Raw genomic sequence first — 20,147 nt, forward strand, 5'->3', positions numbered from 1 at the left:
AAATGTGTTATTTGGATGATGGAGTTGGCCAGTCCTGCAAGGCACCGGTGCCTGAAAGGTGTGTGCCCTTTGTGAGAGCTGGGAAATGCAAATGCACAGCGATGCTAGGGCTGCCCTGGGTTTTACAAAAGCTTGCAACATCTTTAATGCAGAGCTAAACGAGAGCCTGTAATCCCCGTGCTGCGATGCAGCAATGTGCTCTCCCCTCACAGGACAAGACAGCAGCCATGCAAGATCCTTTTATCAACATTCAGAGGGTTGGAAAATAACTGTTCACAGTTTGCTTCCCAACATTAGCGAGTGAACCGAGAATTGCTCAGAGAGCAGGCAGCTGAATACACATGTAAAAGACAAAGGTTCTTCAGTGATATTTATTCTAGCCAAGTTTTAATATTTCAAGGCTTATAGCAACTAACTCTTTACATAATCAAATGTAATTATCTGATCCCAGCTGGTGATCAGAACATTCATCATCAACCTGGTCATTATTAATATACCAGTAATTAAGGGAATAAAGGTGTATGCTTCATAATGCTGGCTTAATACAATTCACTATACATAATAAGACCCCAGATCCCTTTAAAATACAACTATTTTAACATATTATACATTTTTCTTACTACTACTAACAATGAAAAATCACAAAGATATGGTATTTTAGAGCAAATACTGATTTTTTTTAAGTCTTCAATAAAAAGAATTTGGTAAATTAAAAGGAATCATGTGTTGTTTTAGAAATAATCTGACCCATTAGCAGTTCCCCAATCAAACTGATTGATATGAGAGAAAAGCTTGATTAAAATGCATGCAATTGACAAAATCAAATTGTAAACACTTACCTACAAATATTACATACCATCTTCTTGCTCTACTGTAGGAGAGGAGGTGATTTCTCAGGCACCACTGTGTGGTACTGCTTGGCAAATGCTACTGACTTTTTAATGGTGACAACTGTGTACACAAATCCTAAAAGTACCAGTTCTGTTTAAAGCCTTTCCCCACAAAGCAATGCTGGTAAAGAACCATTTCTATTAAATGCTTTGCAGTGTTTAACAAGAGAAGTAAGGCCATAATTTAATGAGAATTATCCAGAGTCCCTCAGGATAGTGTTGGAACAGTTTTAGAGTCAGATTCCTCCCTGCACTATTTCTTTTACATTAGTGCATTTCCTCTGCCTCAGTATCAGGTATACCACAATAAAGTGCTTCCAAAACAGTGAAGAATGTGGCTCTTAATATCATTGCATCAAACCTCTCAGTATAATAAGCTCATCTAGTATGAGACCAGTATCTCACAGAAAATCTTCTATAACAGGCTCTGGGGACTTTATCCCTCCAGGTACACAACACATTCCCAAGTGCAAAACACCATTAATTTCTATAGGGTTCTCCAGCTGTTTAGGGAATGCAGTAGACTCAGCACAGCAACTTGCAGGGTAGGTTATCAGGAACCAAAATTTCAAAACAAAAATGCTTTCAAAAAAAATGTATATGCCACAACCTGTGATGGCTGGGTTCACACCTGATTCCTTGCTCTCTGCAGTGGTATTTTCTATTATCCTCCCTTATTTCATAGCCTATCAGCACTGATTTCTATACATGCACTCCAAACTATCAAGGCTCTTGAAACAAATGAGGAAATGAAAGCCAGCATAAGAAGGAGCTCTAGCTCCATGAAAGCATGAGTACAGCCAAATAAATGAAGAGTTCTGCATTTCACAGGAAGATATGCTTTGCCAAAATCAGACTCAAAACCCACAATACTGATGTGGGCAAAATCACACACCATTAGGCATGAATTAGTAACTGACACACATGACCTTCTTCACAGTAATACAGTTTTACAACCATTTGCATGGCATGTTATTCCCTGATCTCTAGTCAAAATATTTACCAGCTGGTAAAGCACAACAAATAAGGCTGCTGTTTGTAAGCTCTTATTTTTAATGTACAAGATCCAGCTTACACAGCACATATTTTCTAAACTGTTCAATACCATAACGTTATCTCTCTAGTCCACAGAAGGCCACAAGGAGCCTTAAAGCAGGAAACTCCCCTCTTTCACGGGGTTTCCTATTTTTGCAACTGTCTGATGTGTGTGACAGGGTCTATTTTAGTTCCTGCTGGCATTATCATCATTTTGCTGCATTACCATAAAGCCCAGGAAATAAGCTATTACCCACCACACTCCTCCCAAACGTTATCAGAGACAATCATGCACTCACAAAACAGCATTAACTGTGAGAATTAGAGTCCATTTAAACAGCAGCTGTTCCTTCATTCTTAAATAGGTTCTTAGATCAAAACTTCTCCCTGACTGGTCTCATTACTGAATGTCCATTTCAACTGGAAAAAAAAAAAAAAAAAGACCACTCTAAAAATTTTTAGGTTTTATAGGTAACATTCCTTCCCTGTAATATGACAACCAGGTAAGTAACATTAAAGTGAAGAATTTTTCAAAAAATGCAGTGGACATTTTAGCTTTCAGATTTGTAGGTTGAAATTTTGCCTTCAAATCCTCTCTGGCAAAAGAAATAAACCTGGAATTTTGATTTTCTGTTTCTAGTTTCTCTTATTTTCAGAATCAATCTCAAGCTTCAATTATTTAAGGGAAAGATGCTCTATTTATTTTTAACAATACTAACTCTGCATCTGCTGTTAAATGCAAAACTTAAATCTTATATTTAATATACAAGCCAGTGTTATTTTCAGCTAAAAACCCATGCCCTAGAAAGGCCCAAACCACCACAACCCTGTATTCTGCTATTATCAAAAAACCCCCACAGATTATTATGTTCCATTTCCTGTTCTGTTTCTTTGTCTCTTTGTTACCATCCATTGGAAGGGCTTCAATCTGCAGAGGAGAAACACTTTCAAATCTAAACTGAAAAACCTAAATGTCAGGAAAATGCACAATGTCTCTTTAAGAGTCAACAGTAAATTAACTTGCCCATAACAGTGCAATAATTAGCAGTTAGTAGCTTATTAAATGGATGGCAAAGGCCAAGCTGCCATCTGGGATCTCCAGTTTCTTGTGATTGTTATTATGTCAAGATGCACAACTTGCATTAGCTTTCATGTCACTGCACTTGCCCTTACTTTACATGTAAATTTTAATGAAACATACAGCACTTTAAAAATCAGAAATCCATCAAAAGTGCTATTAGCCTGCCTTTTACAAAGCACACGGCCTGTTTTGCTGCCTCTGCATCTCTACATGCCACCAAATGCCTCAAATGAAAAAACGGGGGGTGGGGGGGGGTAAAAGACTTTCAATTATATCAATTAAATACTCTCTCTGGGTAGAGAGAAACCTGAGCTTCGTTGAAAACAGGAGACTACAATACAGCCTAAGACGACAATATTCAATATTTTAGCTCCTGTTTACACACAACACAACCACAATGCCTTTAACTCTCACAGGAATCATTATTCTTAATAAAAATGAAAGCCAGCAAAGAATCAGCTGCTTATTCACACATCAGAAAGACCTTTTTAAAACAAGGCAGAAAGAAAACATATAAAAAAATTAATTACCTATAAACTACAAAATACTTAAAGCATTATTTAATATCTTATGCATACACAATATTTGTAAACTCACATGCTCATAAGCACAAAAAGTAATTTACCAGTCCTATTATGTTTGTGTTCATAAATGTATTACACAAAGAGGTATAAAAAGAAGAATAAGACATCTATTCCTTTGCATTAGCTGATATTGAACATTTAAGTGACTTCATTCCCCAAAATTTAGAAAATGTCATGACCACTGGAATATAAAGAAATAGGATGAATGCTTTGCAGAAATGCCACCAAATACTTTCCATTTGAAATCATCAACTATCAATCACCTCTAATTAGAGACTTCAACAAATTACATTAAAATATTTCTTTCTTCCCTAAACAAAATATGAAACCAGCAGCAAAAATTCACTTACAAAAAAAATTTATTCCAGAAGAATAACATCTTCATTCAAGGGGCTTTGATTCTATTGAAGAGGCTTTGCATATTTGTTATTTGCTAATCATAAAATAAAATGCTTGATTTTTTTAAGTAGTCATTAAGAGTAAAGTTAGAACTGAAAGTCACCATCCTTATAAAAATGTAAATTTTTTTTCTCACCAAAGGAAAACAAACCCACTACCACACATATTTTAGAGTCCTTTCATTAATACTTTTAATTGTAGAAACCAAAACCATGCAATATTCACATTTAAAATCCAAATATCAAGATACTTTATAGGGCAAAGCAGAGCCTAAAAACCACTGCCAAGGCTGGCAAGACAAATGTAGTGTTGTTTTTCCCCTTGTATAATTAGACATTTAGAGAGCACAAACGATTTAATTTGTTACTGGTGTTTCACTTCAACATTTGCATAAACTCTTGGCCATTCAGCTGGACTTTTTCACATACAACCATAGAACCATTTAGACTGGAAAAGACATTTAAGGTCATCAAGTCCAACTCCCAGCACTGCCAAGTCCATCACTAAACTGTGTCCATGAATACCCCATCTACACATCTTTTAAACAGCTCCAGGACTGGCAAGTCAACCACTGCACTGGGCAGCCCATTCCCATGTTTGACAACTCTTTCCATAAAGAAATTTTTACTAATATCCCATCTAAATCCATCCCTGGTGCAAACTGAGGTCATTTCCCTTCATTCCATCTCTTCTTACTGGGACGAAGAGGCTGACCTCAACCTTGCTGGGCTGGCCTTTCAGGTAGTTGTAGGGGGCAAGGAGGTCTCCCCGAGCCTTTTTTCCCCAGACTAAATACCCCCAGCTCCCTCAGCTGCTCCTCATCAGATTTGTGCCCTGAAGCCTTCTCCAGCTCTGCTGCCCTTCTCTGCACCTCAACACCTCAATGTCTTGCTTGTAATGAGGAGCCCAGAACTGGACACAGCACCCAAGGTGCAGCCTCCCCAAGTACAGGGGATGACCACTGCCCTGGTCCTGCTGGCTACGCTATTTCTGAAGCAAGCCAATACAAATCTTAATGGTATTACTGGTGAAAAAGAACTTGAAAATATTTTCCTGATCAGTAAGGTCCAGTCATTTCCTTCTATTCGAGCCCACAAGTGCTATTTTATTTTTCCTGTGCCATTACCTTCAGGTCAGTATTATTGAACATCTCAATGAAATAAGAACCTCATTCTTTGAGAGCAATGCTAAACCTTCCAAGACTTGAAAGACCTACTTCAGTTAAGAGCAGGTAGGACCACAGCAGATAATCTGATTTTGCAATGCTGATTATTAAATGGCAGAATTGGCAGTAGCCTTTGGTCCACACAACATGCATTTTAAAAGATCCCACTGTTTCACTTCTCTCTGACAATTAAGAAGAAACCTACTTCATACTGGAACTGAGAAGGCAGCTGTGTAGTTCACACTGAGCACAAGAAAGGAAGTGGCGGAAGGGGGGCGGAAGGGGCGGAAGGGGGGAAGGGAGGGAAGGGGCGGAAGGAAGGGAGGGGGGGAAGGAGGAGGAAGGAAGGAAGGAAGGAAGGAAGGAAGGAAGGAAGGAAGGAAGGAAGAGGAAGGAAGGAAGGAAGGAAGGAAGGAAGGAAGGAAGGAAGGAAGGAAGGAAGGAAGGAAGGAAGGAAGGAAGGAGCCACATGCCTTGGAGAAGAGCCAGCAGTCTGCAGACTGCACAGCTGCTACAGGGTGTCCCATGCACACCCAGAAACCACCTCCCTGGTCATTCCCTGTGTCAGAGAGGGAATCTTCAGTTCTTTGGGTTATTGGCCCACTCGCTATTGCCTTCAAGAAGACCAAGGACTTAATTCACTAAAAATAGCAGATTCCCACCAAGAATACAGACATTTTTCAAAGGCGATATGAGCCTCAGTAGAAGTCAGATCCAAACCAAGAGTGATGGTAAAATATAACCTACATGGTGGAAGGTAACAAAACGGCAAATCACCATTTCCTTAACAAAGATGTTCAAGAGAACAAATTATATGTAAGAAGGTGATAACACATTAACTCCAGTAGCAAATTAAAGTTGGATATTTGTCATTTCCTTTGATATCATTTACTTGTGGGGAAGCATTAGGGAAGTAAACTTAATATAATTGTTCCTTAATTGCCAGTGCCTCTCCAGAAGAGCAGTCATATTCAGAAATTCTTGCCAAACTAAACAAAAGTCCTTGCTCATCACATATTTACCTCACCTCCATGACCAGTTCCATACCTCAAATAAGAACTCAATGCATTTAACCTGAAACCTCAGCTCAGGTTAAAATGCAGGTAATATCCAGGTGCTTGTCTGTATCTCAACTACTCCAGCCATTACCCCAGAACACCTACACTTCATCTTCTTCAATTTTCCAGGAACTTATTTAAAAAAAAAATTAAATTTCCTGAACTTTTTTAAAAGGATAGATGTAGAAAAAGCCTATTTACTACAGTGGAAACAACTAATCAAGCACTTGCTTTAAATGATGAATGCAAGGTCACAGATCGCTATATGCTGTAAAGAAGTTTTATGAAATCAAATACATCATATCCAAAATTAAATCAAATACATCATATCCTTTGGCTATATACATGACATGAGACAGAGTTGTTGCCAGTTTTTACTAAAAACTACAAGAATGCCAAAAAAATATGAACCTTCCATGCAAGCACTAAAGGCATCTGGTGCCACTTTCTCTGTGAGCTGAAGGCCATGTGTGGGTTCAAAATTACAGTCTGAGCCCTCTGAAAGGAATGCCATTTTTCACACAGACTGATGGTTCTCTGACAAAGTCACTTGCTATAACTAGAGCTAAAAACTACAGATAGCTGGGAAGTGAAATGATATTGTCACTCAATGACACAATAAATTAAGTTTCAGTACATATTAATTAACTGTGGACTATAAGTTATAATCTTCATGCCTACCAGCTCAGTTAGAAGATTTGCCTTGGAGAAGACTTTCAGCTTAGTCCTACACAGGCTGGCCTGAAGCATAAATACCACCCAAGAAAAGAACATGAACTAACATCACACAAGATTTGCCCTGATCTACACTGACCCTTAAACCACACTAAGCCATATATCAGCTAACTGAATTATTGGCAGCTTTGTTGAGGCACTGACATTTTATATGGTCTGCTTAGAGCTTCAGGTTCTCATACTTTTTTCACAATCTACATATGTGATTAATATGTTCTGATGTTCACCTCTTACTGAGAAGATAGCTCTGAGTACAGCTTAGGTATTACGCTCCATCACCCAAGTTTGGAGAGAATAGAAAAACTATGAAATTAATTATTGGAATATTTTTTCCAACCTCAAAATAGAACAAATAATATTGATTACATAATGTAGTCCATCACAGGGAATTCAACAATACAATATTGTTAGAAGAAAGCTGGGCATCAGAAAAAGGAATCATACAAATTAAGGTGTTTAATATGCCTTTGTGCTCCCTAGAATTCAGAAGTAGTAACTATTGAGCAGAGAGTGCATGTGCCTCCAAGGAAAGTTATTATGAACAAATCCTCTGAGCTCATATCCCTCCCAAATTCATAGCTGCACAACTAGTCATTTCATTCCCCAGTGTCTTACTGGCATGGACACAAGCAACATCATCCAACATGTTCAAATCATGGTAATAAATATATCAGATTTTTCAGTAGTATATTCATTGGAACAGAGTAAGCCTCAGCATAACAAAACCTTTTAATCTTTCTCATTGGAAAATAGGATCAAAACCAAGATTTTTCTCAAGCCATGTTTCTAACTTAACAATCAATCTTTACTTTTCCTTCCAGTCCAACTAAAGGCCCATAGCAAGTTTGCAGCATTTTGCCTTTTTGGCAGTTTTGATAAGGGATGGATGACTGCCCACAACATGCCTAAGCTGAGGTGTGAGCTGCTGAAGAGCAAGTTGGAGCCCCAGAGCAGACTAGCATGCCCTGTGCTTTACTGGGCTGCAAAGAAAATGCACCTCTCTGCTTAGCAGTGCTGATTATTTCTGCTTCCTCTGCAGCTTTTCTGCAACTCAATTTCTCTTTGAAAAACACCTTTGCACTAACAGGAATGATGGGAAGCAGAGCCAGGGGAAGAAACAACAGCTCACAAAACCTCCATTGTTGGGTGGTACTGGACATGCCCAGGTTCTGCTGCCACTAACACCAGTAGAAAAACTACCAGCAGCAGCACCACCCTAGAGCAAGTGTCAGCAGGATGAGCCCACTGGCCTGTGGCTCTGTCCTTGGCTGAACCTTTTGCACCCCAGCATCACCAACTACACATGGCCCGACACTATAGAGCCCACATTTAGTGTGAATAGGGAGAAAATAACATCTCTTAGCAGGCCTCAAAACATTAATCTTAATAAATATTTCCTCCATAATTCAATACAAAAGATTGTTAAGAGACTTTTAAAATTAAAATATTAAGTTCCAATATGAAACGCATTCATAAAAATACACTTTGCCCATCAAGAAACATTTTACAAGCAAAGAAGTGTTAGAAAGAATGTGATCTCTACCTTTACTTCTACCTACAGACAGGAAGGTGTGCATCCAGTTAAGAGGAGGAACAAGAGAGGTGTCCACCACGGAGGAGGCAAAAGAGAAGAGAAGAAAAGGAGGAAACATAAAAAACCCAGAAAAATACATCACCAGCCATACTTAGAAAAACAAGGAAACAAGCAAATTTATCTAGCAGCCAAACCCAACAAAACACAATGTCAAGGGAAAAACAAGAGACACACCACAACTAAAGCGCAAAGCTTAAACCACTGACAGTACAATCAGCAGCTGCCTGGTTAAGCTTTAATTTGATTTTCTACTGAGAAATGCAAACTGCTCATGCAATACCACGCCAGTGATATGCCTCAATCCACGTCAAATTCAAAACAGCAAAGGCAACAACAGACTAGGACAGGAAAAAAATAAATCTCATGGTAATATATTTGCTAAACACATCTCACCTAGCAGAGCTAATGTATTTGTACATAATGTTGACATTGCATATTTACTCACACATATACATTTACATATTTTTATATCCATAATATTTTTATAGACAGTAAATATTTATCAAAAGGCAATATCTGTGAGTTTGCTGGCAAGAAAAGAGAAGCCACTGTTCCCTGATGTGTTATAGATAAACAAGGGTGGCTGAAGTTGCCAGAAGCCAATACTTTTTACATTTTTGCCAGATAAGGGAGTATAGAAAGTGCTGATGACTGGCCTGAATAGGTCATATAAGTCTTCATGAGCCAGCTGGGTTGCAACTTGTAATTTAAATGTCCAAGTGCAACTGTTTACACAATCCAGTGCTAAATCACAGACTACTACAAAGAAATGTTCAGTGGTTTTCAGAATGAAAGTGGCCATCAGCTGTTCTGATCACTTTCCAACATGCCTTCCTCTGCCAAAACAGCTTGCCATACTCAACTGAATCCTGAAACTCAACTAGGTCATGCTGAAGGGACCTGTCTGCTGGATGATCCTTCAGTAAGCACAACCTCTGAGCCATGAGCCCAGCTGAACAGTAAGTGGGGACACAGAAGGAGCTCAATGCTTTCCAGAGTTTAGTGAAATGCTCCACATGCCAAACACCATGGTCTTGACACACATCTATAAAGAGCCCGATTTTCCTACTATTCCTACTATACAAGGATGTTATGCAGTACAGAAACTGTTTAGTAAGCCTCTACTTCACTTCTGGTTGTTACCTAACCTTTCATGACCTCAGAGCAGATATCTGTCTTGAAAAATAAAATAAAAGCTGATTATGTCTCAAGTCTTTCTACATTTCACTGAGATACATAATGAATCTTTAGCCTACAATGGCACTATGCACTATCTTATTCCTTGGACTGTCTATCCTCAGATAAATGCTTACTTAATGGCAAAAAAGATTTTGCATACATCTAGTCTAAGAAAGCCTCATCGGGCTTTAGAGTCAAAACTTACATTTTCTTCCCCTAGGCCAAACATTTGGTCTGGTTATCCTTAGTATACCACTACCACTTGCACACACCTTGCATTAAGTCTTAAGTTGTTTCACTTCTGCATTCACAAGAGCAGAAGGCATCGGGAGTGCTGCTCACTCCTGTGCACCCGTGTCAGTAAGACACTGGCACTGTCAGAGACAAACAGAATCACAATTCTCCTTGCTTTGCCTGCTCTCACCAGCTTCTTACTCCACATCTTCACAGTGCAAAATGGGACTAATTATTACATCCTGTCACAGACTATAGATCTGTACCTCTGTGCAGGCTGAAATATTAAAATGTGATCTTTGATCTGGGCCTAGATCCCATTTGTAGCTCAATATGGGGTTAGCCCTGTTGTTCTTCTCAACCATTTTGTTCTGTATGTATTTGAGTAATCTAAATTGCAGACACAGGACTTGCAGGCCATTATATGCAAATTTCCTCAGGATTTATAATGAGTTAGGATCATGCCACAAGGGTTATTAATATACTTTTTGTAATAATTTTACTCTTAAAATAAAGACCAACGTTGAGGTCTACATTTAGTAAGCAGAAGTGGGAGTTATTACAGCTGGCACAAGAAGAAAGAAATGGCAAGATAAAGTAGTTGGTGGGCTGCATGGAAGAGGGATGCATAAATTTTTACCTTCCATGGAACCATTTCATGCTCCCTCCTGGGCCACTGAGTCCCAGATTGACAAGAAGCCTTAGCTCATGGGACACAGAGGCAAAAATGCAAATGGCTTGACTGGCACTGTATAAGTTTAGTTGCTTTTGTTATGCAAAGCCCAGCCCAGAAATGCAGCAGGGACAAAGCTTCTTCATGATCAGTGATAGAAACAAAGAAAAAGTGGAAGGACTTACCTTGTTCACCCATCATCAGGTGTGAGAGGCCTGAGAGAGAGAGAGAGAGAGACAGAGAGAGGAAGTAAGAGAAAAAGAACAAAACTGAAAAAGAAGCAGTAATATCCATGCACACTGGTCACAGTCCAATACCTGTCAGGATTGGAGCTCGCATACTTGAACTAGACCAAGTATGGTTGTAGCACACAGGGCACAAACATTAGCAGGCACTGCTTCCCACACTGAGCAGGAAAGCATCTGCCACTGGTAGAAAAAACCTGCTGCTCACTACAGAATTGTGTCTGAGGTTCAGCACATCCCTGGGGGTGGCTCCAGAGGCACTGCACACCACTATAGCTAAATGGGCTATGGAAGCCAAGGTCTGCAATGACAGTCTGCAGTGAGCTGCCGTTCCTCTGGAGAGATATACAGAAATAACTTCTCCTCAGCTAAAGACTTTAAATTCAAGATTGCAGTGGTCAGTAAAAGGGATGCCATGATCACACCACACCTGCTTCAGATGAATCCTCTGGTCTAAATGCATACAAACACACAAAGCTATCATTATTGAACATGTGGCTTCATAATGTATTTTTAGGAGCCTATCAACACTGCTCACACTTACTAATTAGACACCAGTACACCAGACATAGCAAGGATTAAAAAAAAAAACACCTGTAACCTATTTAAATACACCTCCACACCCTTTCTGGGAAGAACTTCAGTTTCCTCAGACAGTGTGCTACTTTATGGCTCTATAGCCAAAGCTACTCTTCTGTTTCATTTCTGAAGGTAAAGCCAGAAGGCAGCACAGTTCCTCTAAGTAGAGACAGTCATTGTCAGCTCTGCAGATGAGGCTTTAGTGTTTACTTGGGCTGCTCCACTCTCTGATAATTCTTTCTGGCACAAACCTTGTTTGTTCCAATCTAATTCTATGTCTAGGTCAATTTTCAAATAGGTTTACTGTACTGTATTCATACAAATATTGTTTAGGTATTTCTGTGTATATATCCAAGCCCAAGACATTTAAGCATGAAGTGACCCATTAATCAATTTTGTGACACAAGACATCACAGAAGTAACATAACAAAAATCAAGTCCTACACACTCAAGCCATGAGGGACCCCTTTCATACTTGGTTCCCTGACCAAGTTCCCTTAGCTTGATTCCTTCTCACATCTCCTACCTCTCATAGCACTTAATATGGCAGGGCCTTCAATGCGCATACGCACCCCACACCCATATTTTAAGTCAGTTTCTTAATCAAACAGGGCTGTCACTTTTTAATTTCACGGAGGCTGAGAGGTCAAATGAATTTATTAGAATGAGAATTTTCAACAAGCAGCATGCTGAGTTTGAATTTGTTTATTCCTTTCTCTTTTATGGTTTTCCTTTGCGTTGGCTGAAGAAATCTAAAATCCAGATCATCCTAAGAGTATGTTCACCCACAGAGAACTTCAAGCCAGATAAGGGGATTAATAATTGTACAGTCTAAGGAATGCAAATACCTTAATGTTCTTGAAGATTATTGTGGATTTAGAAAAATAATCAGAAACATAACATAGGTTTAGATTCTTTTTGGTCTTTTAGCTATAAATAAACCTAGCAGATTTGATACTGTAGGACACTTCTGGTTTAATTTACAAGATATAATTCAGTGAATCATTTGCTCTGCTAGGAGAGTGGGTTGAATTTTTGTCTCTATTTATGGCTACTGACCCCATCATTCTTGACAGGCAAATCTTAGGTCTGATCAAAGGGACACTTGAAAGTCACCATAAAAGGCAGGAAGACAAAAGTATAATTGTTAGGGACCCTTAATGCACAGAATCCCTGTACCAATGCCAAAAAAAGTGAAAGGGCTAGAAGGTGTCAGTATGACATGCAGCAGAAGCTGGCTGAACAGGGAGGGGACATCAGATCCAAGGTGGAAATGGGGATCCTGAGGCCTTGTACACTGTGGGAAAGGAAGGTCACACCTAAGAGGCCCAGCAACAACAGGTGCAGCTACTGGGGATGGCAGGGAGTTTGTCCACTTGGACACAAAGAGAAACCCCCAGAGAAAGTTCAAAGCAAGAGTCTACATTAAACACCATAAATCACTCCAGAAAAAGATCCATTTTCTCTCCACCAGCCACAGAGGAGCCTTAAAAATCTCAAAAGGTCAGGAAAGTCAACACCCCTTTGTGTCCTTATCCCCAGAAGGCCAATGCCACGTACCCTGTCTGTCAGGCACATCAGCCAGATGCATCCCCACAAGCCCTCTGCCTGAGCTGAGGAGTGAGCACACCCCCAAAGAAACACAGTGTTGTGGTCCCTAATTTGGCCTTGGTTCAAATACCTGTAGAAGAAAGTATCCCTAAGAAATATTCTGGCATTTTCTGCTTCTTCATAGATGTGAAATACCACAGCAGCCGTGGAACCGGTACTGTATGTACCTCTTGCTAGAAGATACCTCTTGTATCTTCTAGTCCCAACTCGACCATGAAAGCAGGGAGATTAATGAAAAATAATGCCCTCCCCCCCTAAATGGCTATTTTTTTTTCCTTTTCTAAAATAGGAAGAAAAAGGAGGGTGGACTTGGAGACAGAACAAAAAACCAGTATTGTATCATACATTGTCCATAGACAGAGACCCTTATTTTCACAAAGAATACCAACAGAATTCCAGATTCATTACTAGATAAAATAATGAAATAAAATATTAGCTTTTCTGATCTGAAAATATTCCTACTTTGCATTTTAAGAAAGAGTGAAAATGAGTGTATTTATCTCCAAGTAAATGTCATTAACAACCAAAACCTTCAACCACTGAGATATAAAATCTGTGACATTTGCAACATGTGTAACAAAGGCCTCAAATCAGTCAGAGTAAAATCGACGTGGAAAATGTGAACTGACATATTGTCTCACCTTTACATCAGTTTCAAGACACGACAGGATACTAAAACAATTTTCAAATCATAAAAGTCAAAGCCACCTCGAGGTGGAAAGCAGTAACACTTGCTATTGGACTGTAAGAAACTAATGTGGCATCCAACAAACCAATGCAAGAGCTGCACAAATTGTTCAGACCTGCAAACTAGACCAGCTTTTTCCAGATCAATGGGGACACCTATCACCATGCTATTTGGGCAGCAGTCATAAAAGACAAGCCAATTTTTCAGCAGGCTCAGGATACAAATGAACTCATTAGGGCCCGATTATTCACATATTCTACCTTCAGAATGTTTGTGCCAATAGGCATCCCATTTCAAAACAATCCTATAAGAAAATCTGATTTTCCACCTAAACCCAGGTGAAACATGTTTTCCTTTGAATCTTGGATTTTTTCAACAAGAAACTTTGATTATAGCCTCAGCTATAAGGAAAGCCAGCCAGAGCAGAACTTGGAAAAGGCTGATAAAAATCTGCATGAGCTCTAGTAGCCAAGGGGTTTCATGTTTTTTCTAAACCAATTTAGTCGTCTTTATAATAATTTACTGGCTGGACAGAACTGCTGCCCAACAAAATTGATGTGTAGTAAGTAGTCTGGAAAAGGTTTAGGAAAACCTCAGAATAAATGGCTTATCTGCCTGTAAAGAAATTTTATGTCCAAGTCAAGAATATGGTGACTTTCTATTCCTGAACTTCAAACATGAGTGGCAGTAAGGACAAGCGCATGGCTTCAGAAGAAAACTCTTGACAGGTTTTTTAGATAAACATCTGCTTGTACTCAGCCTCTCGAGGCCCAGCTTCTTTGAACATTCAGCAGTAATGTGAAGAGAAAGCAGTCTGTTTCTTCAGAACATCAGTTTGTTATTAAAATAATATGTCCATTGCTGAGGGCAGACAGACCCAAACTCTGCTCTCTGGCCATGATTTATGCCTGCCACAACTGACTTTTCCTATTTCGGTCTGGGAGGTTTTTTAACATTTCTTTAACCTACTACCCAATCAGTATTATTTTCTTAAAGTTTAAAATTAAGCTCCCTTGATTTCAAACATTACAAACTACTTTAAAAAAAATTGTAAACCATCTGCTTTCTATATCAAAATAGTAAAATTAAGTGGCTCTAATTGTACAAAGTACCAAGGGCTAACACTGGATACTTAGGAAGCCAGAAGGACATTTTTAAAAGTAGCTTCAGAGTACAATGATATGAAAGAGCAATGCAGTTAAACAGCAGTCCTCATCTTTAAGGGTTTTCTAGGGGCAACTTTGCTAGGGGATATGAAAGAGCAATGCAGTTAAACAGCAGTCCTCATCTTTAAGGGTTTTCTAGGGGCAATTTTCAGTGCGGAGGAGAAAATATGGGAAACCTTAGGAACAGTTTGAATCCTGCTCCGTCCCACCCCATTACTACTTAGCACTTAAAATGGAAAATAAAGCTACAAAACATAAGAAAGTGAGGATAGCACAAAACACAGCTGAGAGTGACAAGTGATTGCAGCAACAAAGGAAGATAGACTTGTTCATCTAGTTAATTATAGCTTGTCCTGTGCTACTGGGCCCATGATCTGGGGGTGTGCACGTGTGCGTGGGTGTGCACGCACTGCTGAATTGCTCTGTTATGGCAGGCAGCCTCAGTATTTCCCTTTTAATGATGCTACCAAATTATTAGCCCAAAAGCTCTTAATGAGTGGGAAAAGAGACTGCCAGGCAGCAGCAACCCAGATCGCCCCTGGGGCAAGTTTGCCCAGAGAGGATTTTTTTTCAGGGTGTCAGGCTGCATGACCCATTCAGACAACAGCAGGGCCAGCTGCAATGTATGTCTGAGATAGGACATCAAATCCTCTAGTCCAGGACATGCACAAAATCCTTTATGCCAAAGATGAAGAAAGAAATCATACAAACCAGGGACTCCTCCAGAAACAAAATGACATCCACTATAGAGAAGAGCACCCAGATGAGTACTGGAGTCTGTTGTTTTCCTCTCCTTTCTGAATATCCTAAAATTAGCAGCTCCTTAAGAAATAGGCTTTTCTCTACTCTGAACCTCATACCCCAGCTCTATTGTTAGTTCCCTTTTCTATTAGGGAACAGAGTTGACAAGATCTTTGTCTTCTACATGGCCTTCATAAAATAGGTATCTTGAGGTTCTCAAAAACTAAAACTCCAAGGAAAATTCCATAAGAATCCCCAGGTATCAAAAAAGAGGACATTCCAGCAGAGCCAAACGATGGGACTCAGAGGAAGCAGCAATACTCTTATCTCAAGGGATGTGAAGAATGGATAAAGAAGCAAAATCATTCAGCAGCCTAGTTCAGACCTTTTACCTGCTAGACAGGTCAGCTCTGCCAAGAGGGTAACATGATTTCTGGGCTGCTGCTGTACATGGGACATTTTCCTTTTAAGCCAGCACAGCAGCAGCACAGGCTGGGGAGGTCAGCTCTGTTTGGCTCAAGCAATACACACACAACAGCCAAGGGGCTGCTCTCAGGCCCCAGCAGCGAGCCCAGCCGGGAGTGCAGTTTGTTATTGTAGCCGCAGGCCCACTTCCAATCCAATTACACACAACAGCTGTGCTAGCTCCTCTTTCCCATCCCCTTTGCTCCCTCTGCTATGTAATTCCAGGATAGGTTTTGTCACTATCAGGGGCAGTGAGTCAGGGTGAATGGCATCTACTTTGAGTGATCAAAGGAATAAGAACATGAGACAGAAACCAAAGAGAAAATTGTTTACTCCAAGTCTATGGAAGCAATAGTGAAAAAAACATACTATCCTCTCTCACTCCCAGCAAAAACAGTATTCTCCTGTAAGTGTTTGCATAGGAAGGGCTAAAAACATGGTGGTGTATGAAAACAAACATGAGAGTGTTCGCAAAGATGGCCACATGCACAAGAGAATGTGAGAGTGCATGTGCAAGACCTGAGAGTGAATGAATTTTATCCAATCCACAAAATGTGCATCACTGCAAATCAGAGCATCTGATCAAGTAGGTGCAAAAGTTGGGAAAATACCTGTTAGACGTGGAATACAATTCTTCAGCTTAGCGAAGATATCTCTGACAATACATATGATTGAGATAAAACCCCAATTGAGACAAAGCAGGTGAACAGGAAATAGATTTTTCTTTATTTGTGGGAAACAAAAAAAAAAAGAAGTCACTGAATGAAATTCTCAAGTAACAGGTGTAGAAACAACTGAAATAAAGTACTTTCCACATTTCAATAATTAAACAATGAGACTTGTTATCACAGGATACAGTGGAGTTAAAAAATACAAGTGGATTAAGAAAAACAAAGACTGGATATATCCAGAAAAAATATGCCCATCAGCAACTTTAGAACACAATCTGGATGCAACATAGGTCAGAAAGTCCTTAAAATAGTAATTACCAGGAAACACCAATGTATTGAGACAAGAAATATGCTATCACAGTTTCTTAAAATTCCTCCAAAGCATCTACTTTCATAAAAAGACACTTCCAGGATAGAGGAATTCTTGCTCTCACCCCAGTGATTACTACTGCCATATTTTTGCAAATGGGTTTGCATGCAACCAAAAACATTCACATTCCAGTGTAAGAAAATCACATTAGGGGACAGTACCTGTGCAAAGAGCATGCAAGAATCAAAATAATTGGTGACACCTATGAAGAACCTAAGCTGATATATACTGGCCTCAAACTCCCAATGAGTGGCACTAACAGTATGGCACAGATGGATTCTGACTCTGACCTAGTACCTTCTGCAAACAGGAAACTTCAGATGGGCTGAAACCCATCATTTTCATGGCCCAAAACCAGAGTTCTTCTTTAAGGAAGCAGAAGCCAGCATACAGGTACTGCTTACATGACCCTATGACATGGAATAAGGGAGACCAACAATAACAGCAGACCTGAGATGAAGAAGGGAAAGAAGCATGTAAAGAAGGCATTTGGAAGATTAAAGACCTGGATCAAAAATATGCAAATATGCTTATGCTTTCAATGATATCTGTGTCTTTATGAAGGATTTGTTCAGGTAAACAGGACTAATTTTTCCTCTGGGAACTACCCAGGCAATGTCTACTTGGTTTTGTCCATTCAATTATATGCAAATACTAGTCAGCAGTAAAATCATAACAGCTAAATGTCCAGAACTTAATCTCTTAGCCTCCTCCTCTTTAAAATCTCTCCTGCAATAGGAATAAGCATGATATGAATAGGAAAAGCACTGTTTAAACTCTGACACCACCCTACCTAGGTATCAGTAACAGCCCCCATAATATCAAGGAACCATATTTAGTTCTGTCTCCTGGATATATTCTTCCACTAAAAAAAAAAAAAAAAAAAAAAAAAAAAAAAAAAGAGAGCGAGGGAGAGACAGAAGCGTATAACTTTCTCTTTGATCTACTGGCCTTTTTCCAACTACTTATCTTGCAGAATCTATACCACTGGTAAAGAATAGAAGGTGCAAAGAAAGAAGCAGATACTATGCAGAAGTGACAGAGGCATTCATTCTGGTCTGTGCTGCATGCCCCTTCCCAGCCAGGCACTTAACCTCTGTACTAAGGCTCTTAAACCCCATAATATTCAGCCCCAGCAGTTCATACCAGGTTGTGAACGAGAGGTGAGGCTGTAGCTATAACCCCAAAGGGAAAACTGAAGTAGTGAAAGAAGGTATTTCTCCTCTACATGACACTGAGTCAGTGACCCAGCCGAGTGCAGACAGCAACAATCCCAGCTCTGTGGCACTGTTCAAAACGTGGTGGTGGTGTTTTATTACACTTGCAGGAAAGGTGGGCTGACATCTGACAAACTTCTTTTATATGTGAAATAAGCCAGATGGGATCAAGTTGGCTCTTGAGAAGAATATGGCAATGAGCCCCTGTTGCTGGAGTGTCCTTCTGCACAAGCAGAGACTTCACAGCCAGGAAAGGCTTATGGTACACATTTCTGTTTACTTTAAAAATAAACAACCTCTTTGCACCTTGGAGCAACTGCACCCAGCAGAACCCTGTGGTGCCCACTGCTGCCAGCCCCAGCCTATTCACAGCTACCTCCTCTTAGTGGGGAATTAGTTCGAACCAGTCTATTCAACAATAATGAATACTTATTTAATCAATGGGCTCTTTACAGCCCTTCTGCTGCCTGTGGGTAGTTACCACAAGCACATAAAATCCCTAATTTGTCTTTCAAACAGTAGATGGTTAAAGTAACCATTTAGATAGGGGCCTGAGGCTCTGTCCTTGCAATATAGATAGCTGGATGGCCAAATAGGTAGAAAGTGTCTGCATAGCTTGGCAGAGGAGAAGTGCAGAGCCAAACCCCCCTGGAGGTCCATGTCACTGCACAATCCCACAGCAGTGCTGTGCCCCCCCGAGGGTGAGAGGAGCAGAGATATGAGACTGCCCAGGAGTGAACAGTGACAGAGCCTTGTAATGAGGTATGGGTAACTGTCAGAGTGGAAATATACAGATGATTGACAGAACACATGAAAAAGCTTTCATATGTCACTAGAAATCCACATGTGACTAAAATGCCACATGAGAAAGCACATACCAGTTCTGAAAACAACAACATGTGTATGAGCAATGGCAAGAACAAAAAATGCACATCCAAGCATATAAATCATGAGACTACAGGGCAATAGGGCAGAAGAGGACAGTCATAGAGCAGAAGGATTTACTGCTCCATGGTGCCCACACTAACAGCAGGACAGTCCTGTACTGAATGTGCCACCTCTGCTTGGGCTCCTACCAGTGATGCTCTCAGCTCCTGTACACCGGGAGATGTCCCTGATATTAATTGATATATATTATTATTATATGCTCATTACTGGCATAATATCATGTGTCCTACTGGTAGAGCATAGCAAGGCCATGCTTTCCCAACTCACTCATCCTCCTCTGCCACACACATCAACATCTTCAGGATGCTGTGGAGAGAACTGTAACTCAAAACCTTTGGTGTGTGTCCTGTAAGATCCTGCCAAGACAAGAGGAAACAGGAGTTCCTGGACACCTCAGACTGGGGCAGAGCTGGTACAGTTTCAGCCTCATAGATAACTGAAAAGATTGTACATCAAAGTTAACAGAGCCTTTCTTTCCAAAGGGTGCCAGGTGACATTTGCCATTCGGCCACTTCTGTTCCCCCTGCTGTTGGGTGAGATGCACACAGAATGCAGAAAGTCTCAGCAGAGCAAAAAGGTGGCTGATAAGAGAAGCCAAAAGGCTAAATATGCCAGGAAAATACCCAAGTGACAGGCCCTCCCTGCATCTCTCTGAAATGATGCACAAGATCTGATTATCCAAGTGTAGAAAATAAGCAAATTGAACAGAGAACACATTCCAGATCCAGATAACTCGTTCCAGGTTAGGTTTAGCAAAAGTTATACAGGAAGCTGAGAAGTAAAAGAGCTTTGACTTGCCCACTATCCCATTCCAGTGAG

General features: G+C 40.1%; 1 protein-coding gene across 3 annotated transcripts in view; it reads right to left on the minus strand.

The window, feature by feature from the left end:
- NRXN3 (neurexin 3) overlaps nt 1-20,147 on the minus strand; it is a 964,874-nt gene that overhangs the window by 859,757 nt on the left and 84,970 nt on the right. Inside the window, exons 4-5 of one of the 3 annotated variants that reach the window (XM_064715475.1) lie at nt 10,813-10,842; nt 8,491-8,502 (exon numbers count right to left, since the gene is read on the minus strand). In XM_064715475.1, coding sequence (XP_064571545.1) covers nt 8,491-8,502; nt 10,813-10,842 — 42 coding nt within the window. Of the gene's footprint in view, nt 1-839; nt 905-8,490; nt 8,508-10,812; nt 10,843-20,147 lie in introns of those variants that run through there. The other 2 variants (XM_064715471.1, XM_064715470.1) reach the window with 2 other exon arrangements.

Source organism: Zonotrichia leucophrys, chromosome 5 (genome assembly GCF_028769735.1).
Source record: "Zonotrichia leucophrys gambelii isolate GWCS_2022_RI chromosome 5, RI_Zleu_2.0, whole genome shotgun sequence".
Taxonomy (NCBI): Eukaryota; Metazoa; Chordata; class Aves; order Passeriformes; family Passerellidae; genus Zonotrichia; species Zonotrichia leucophrys.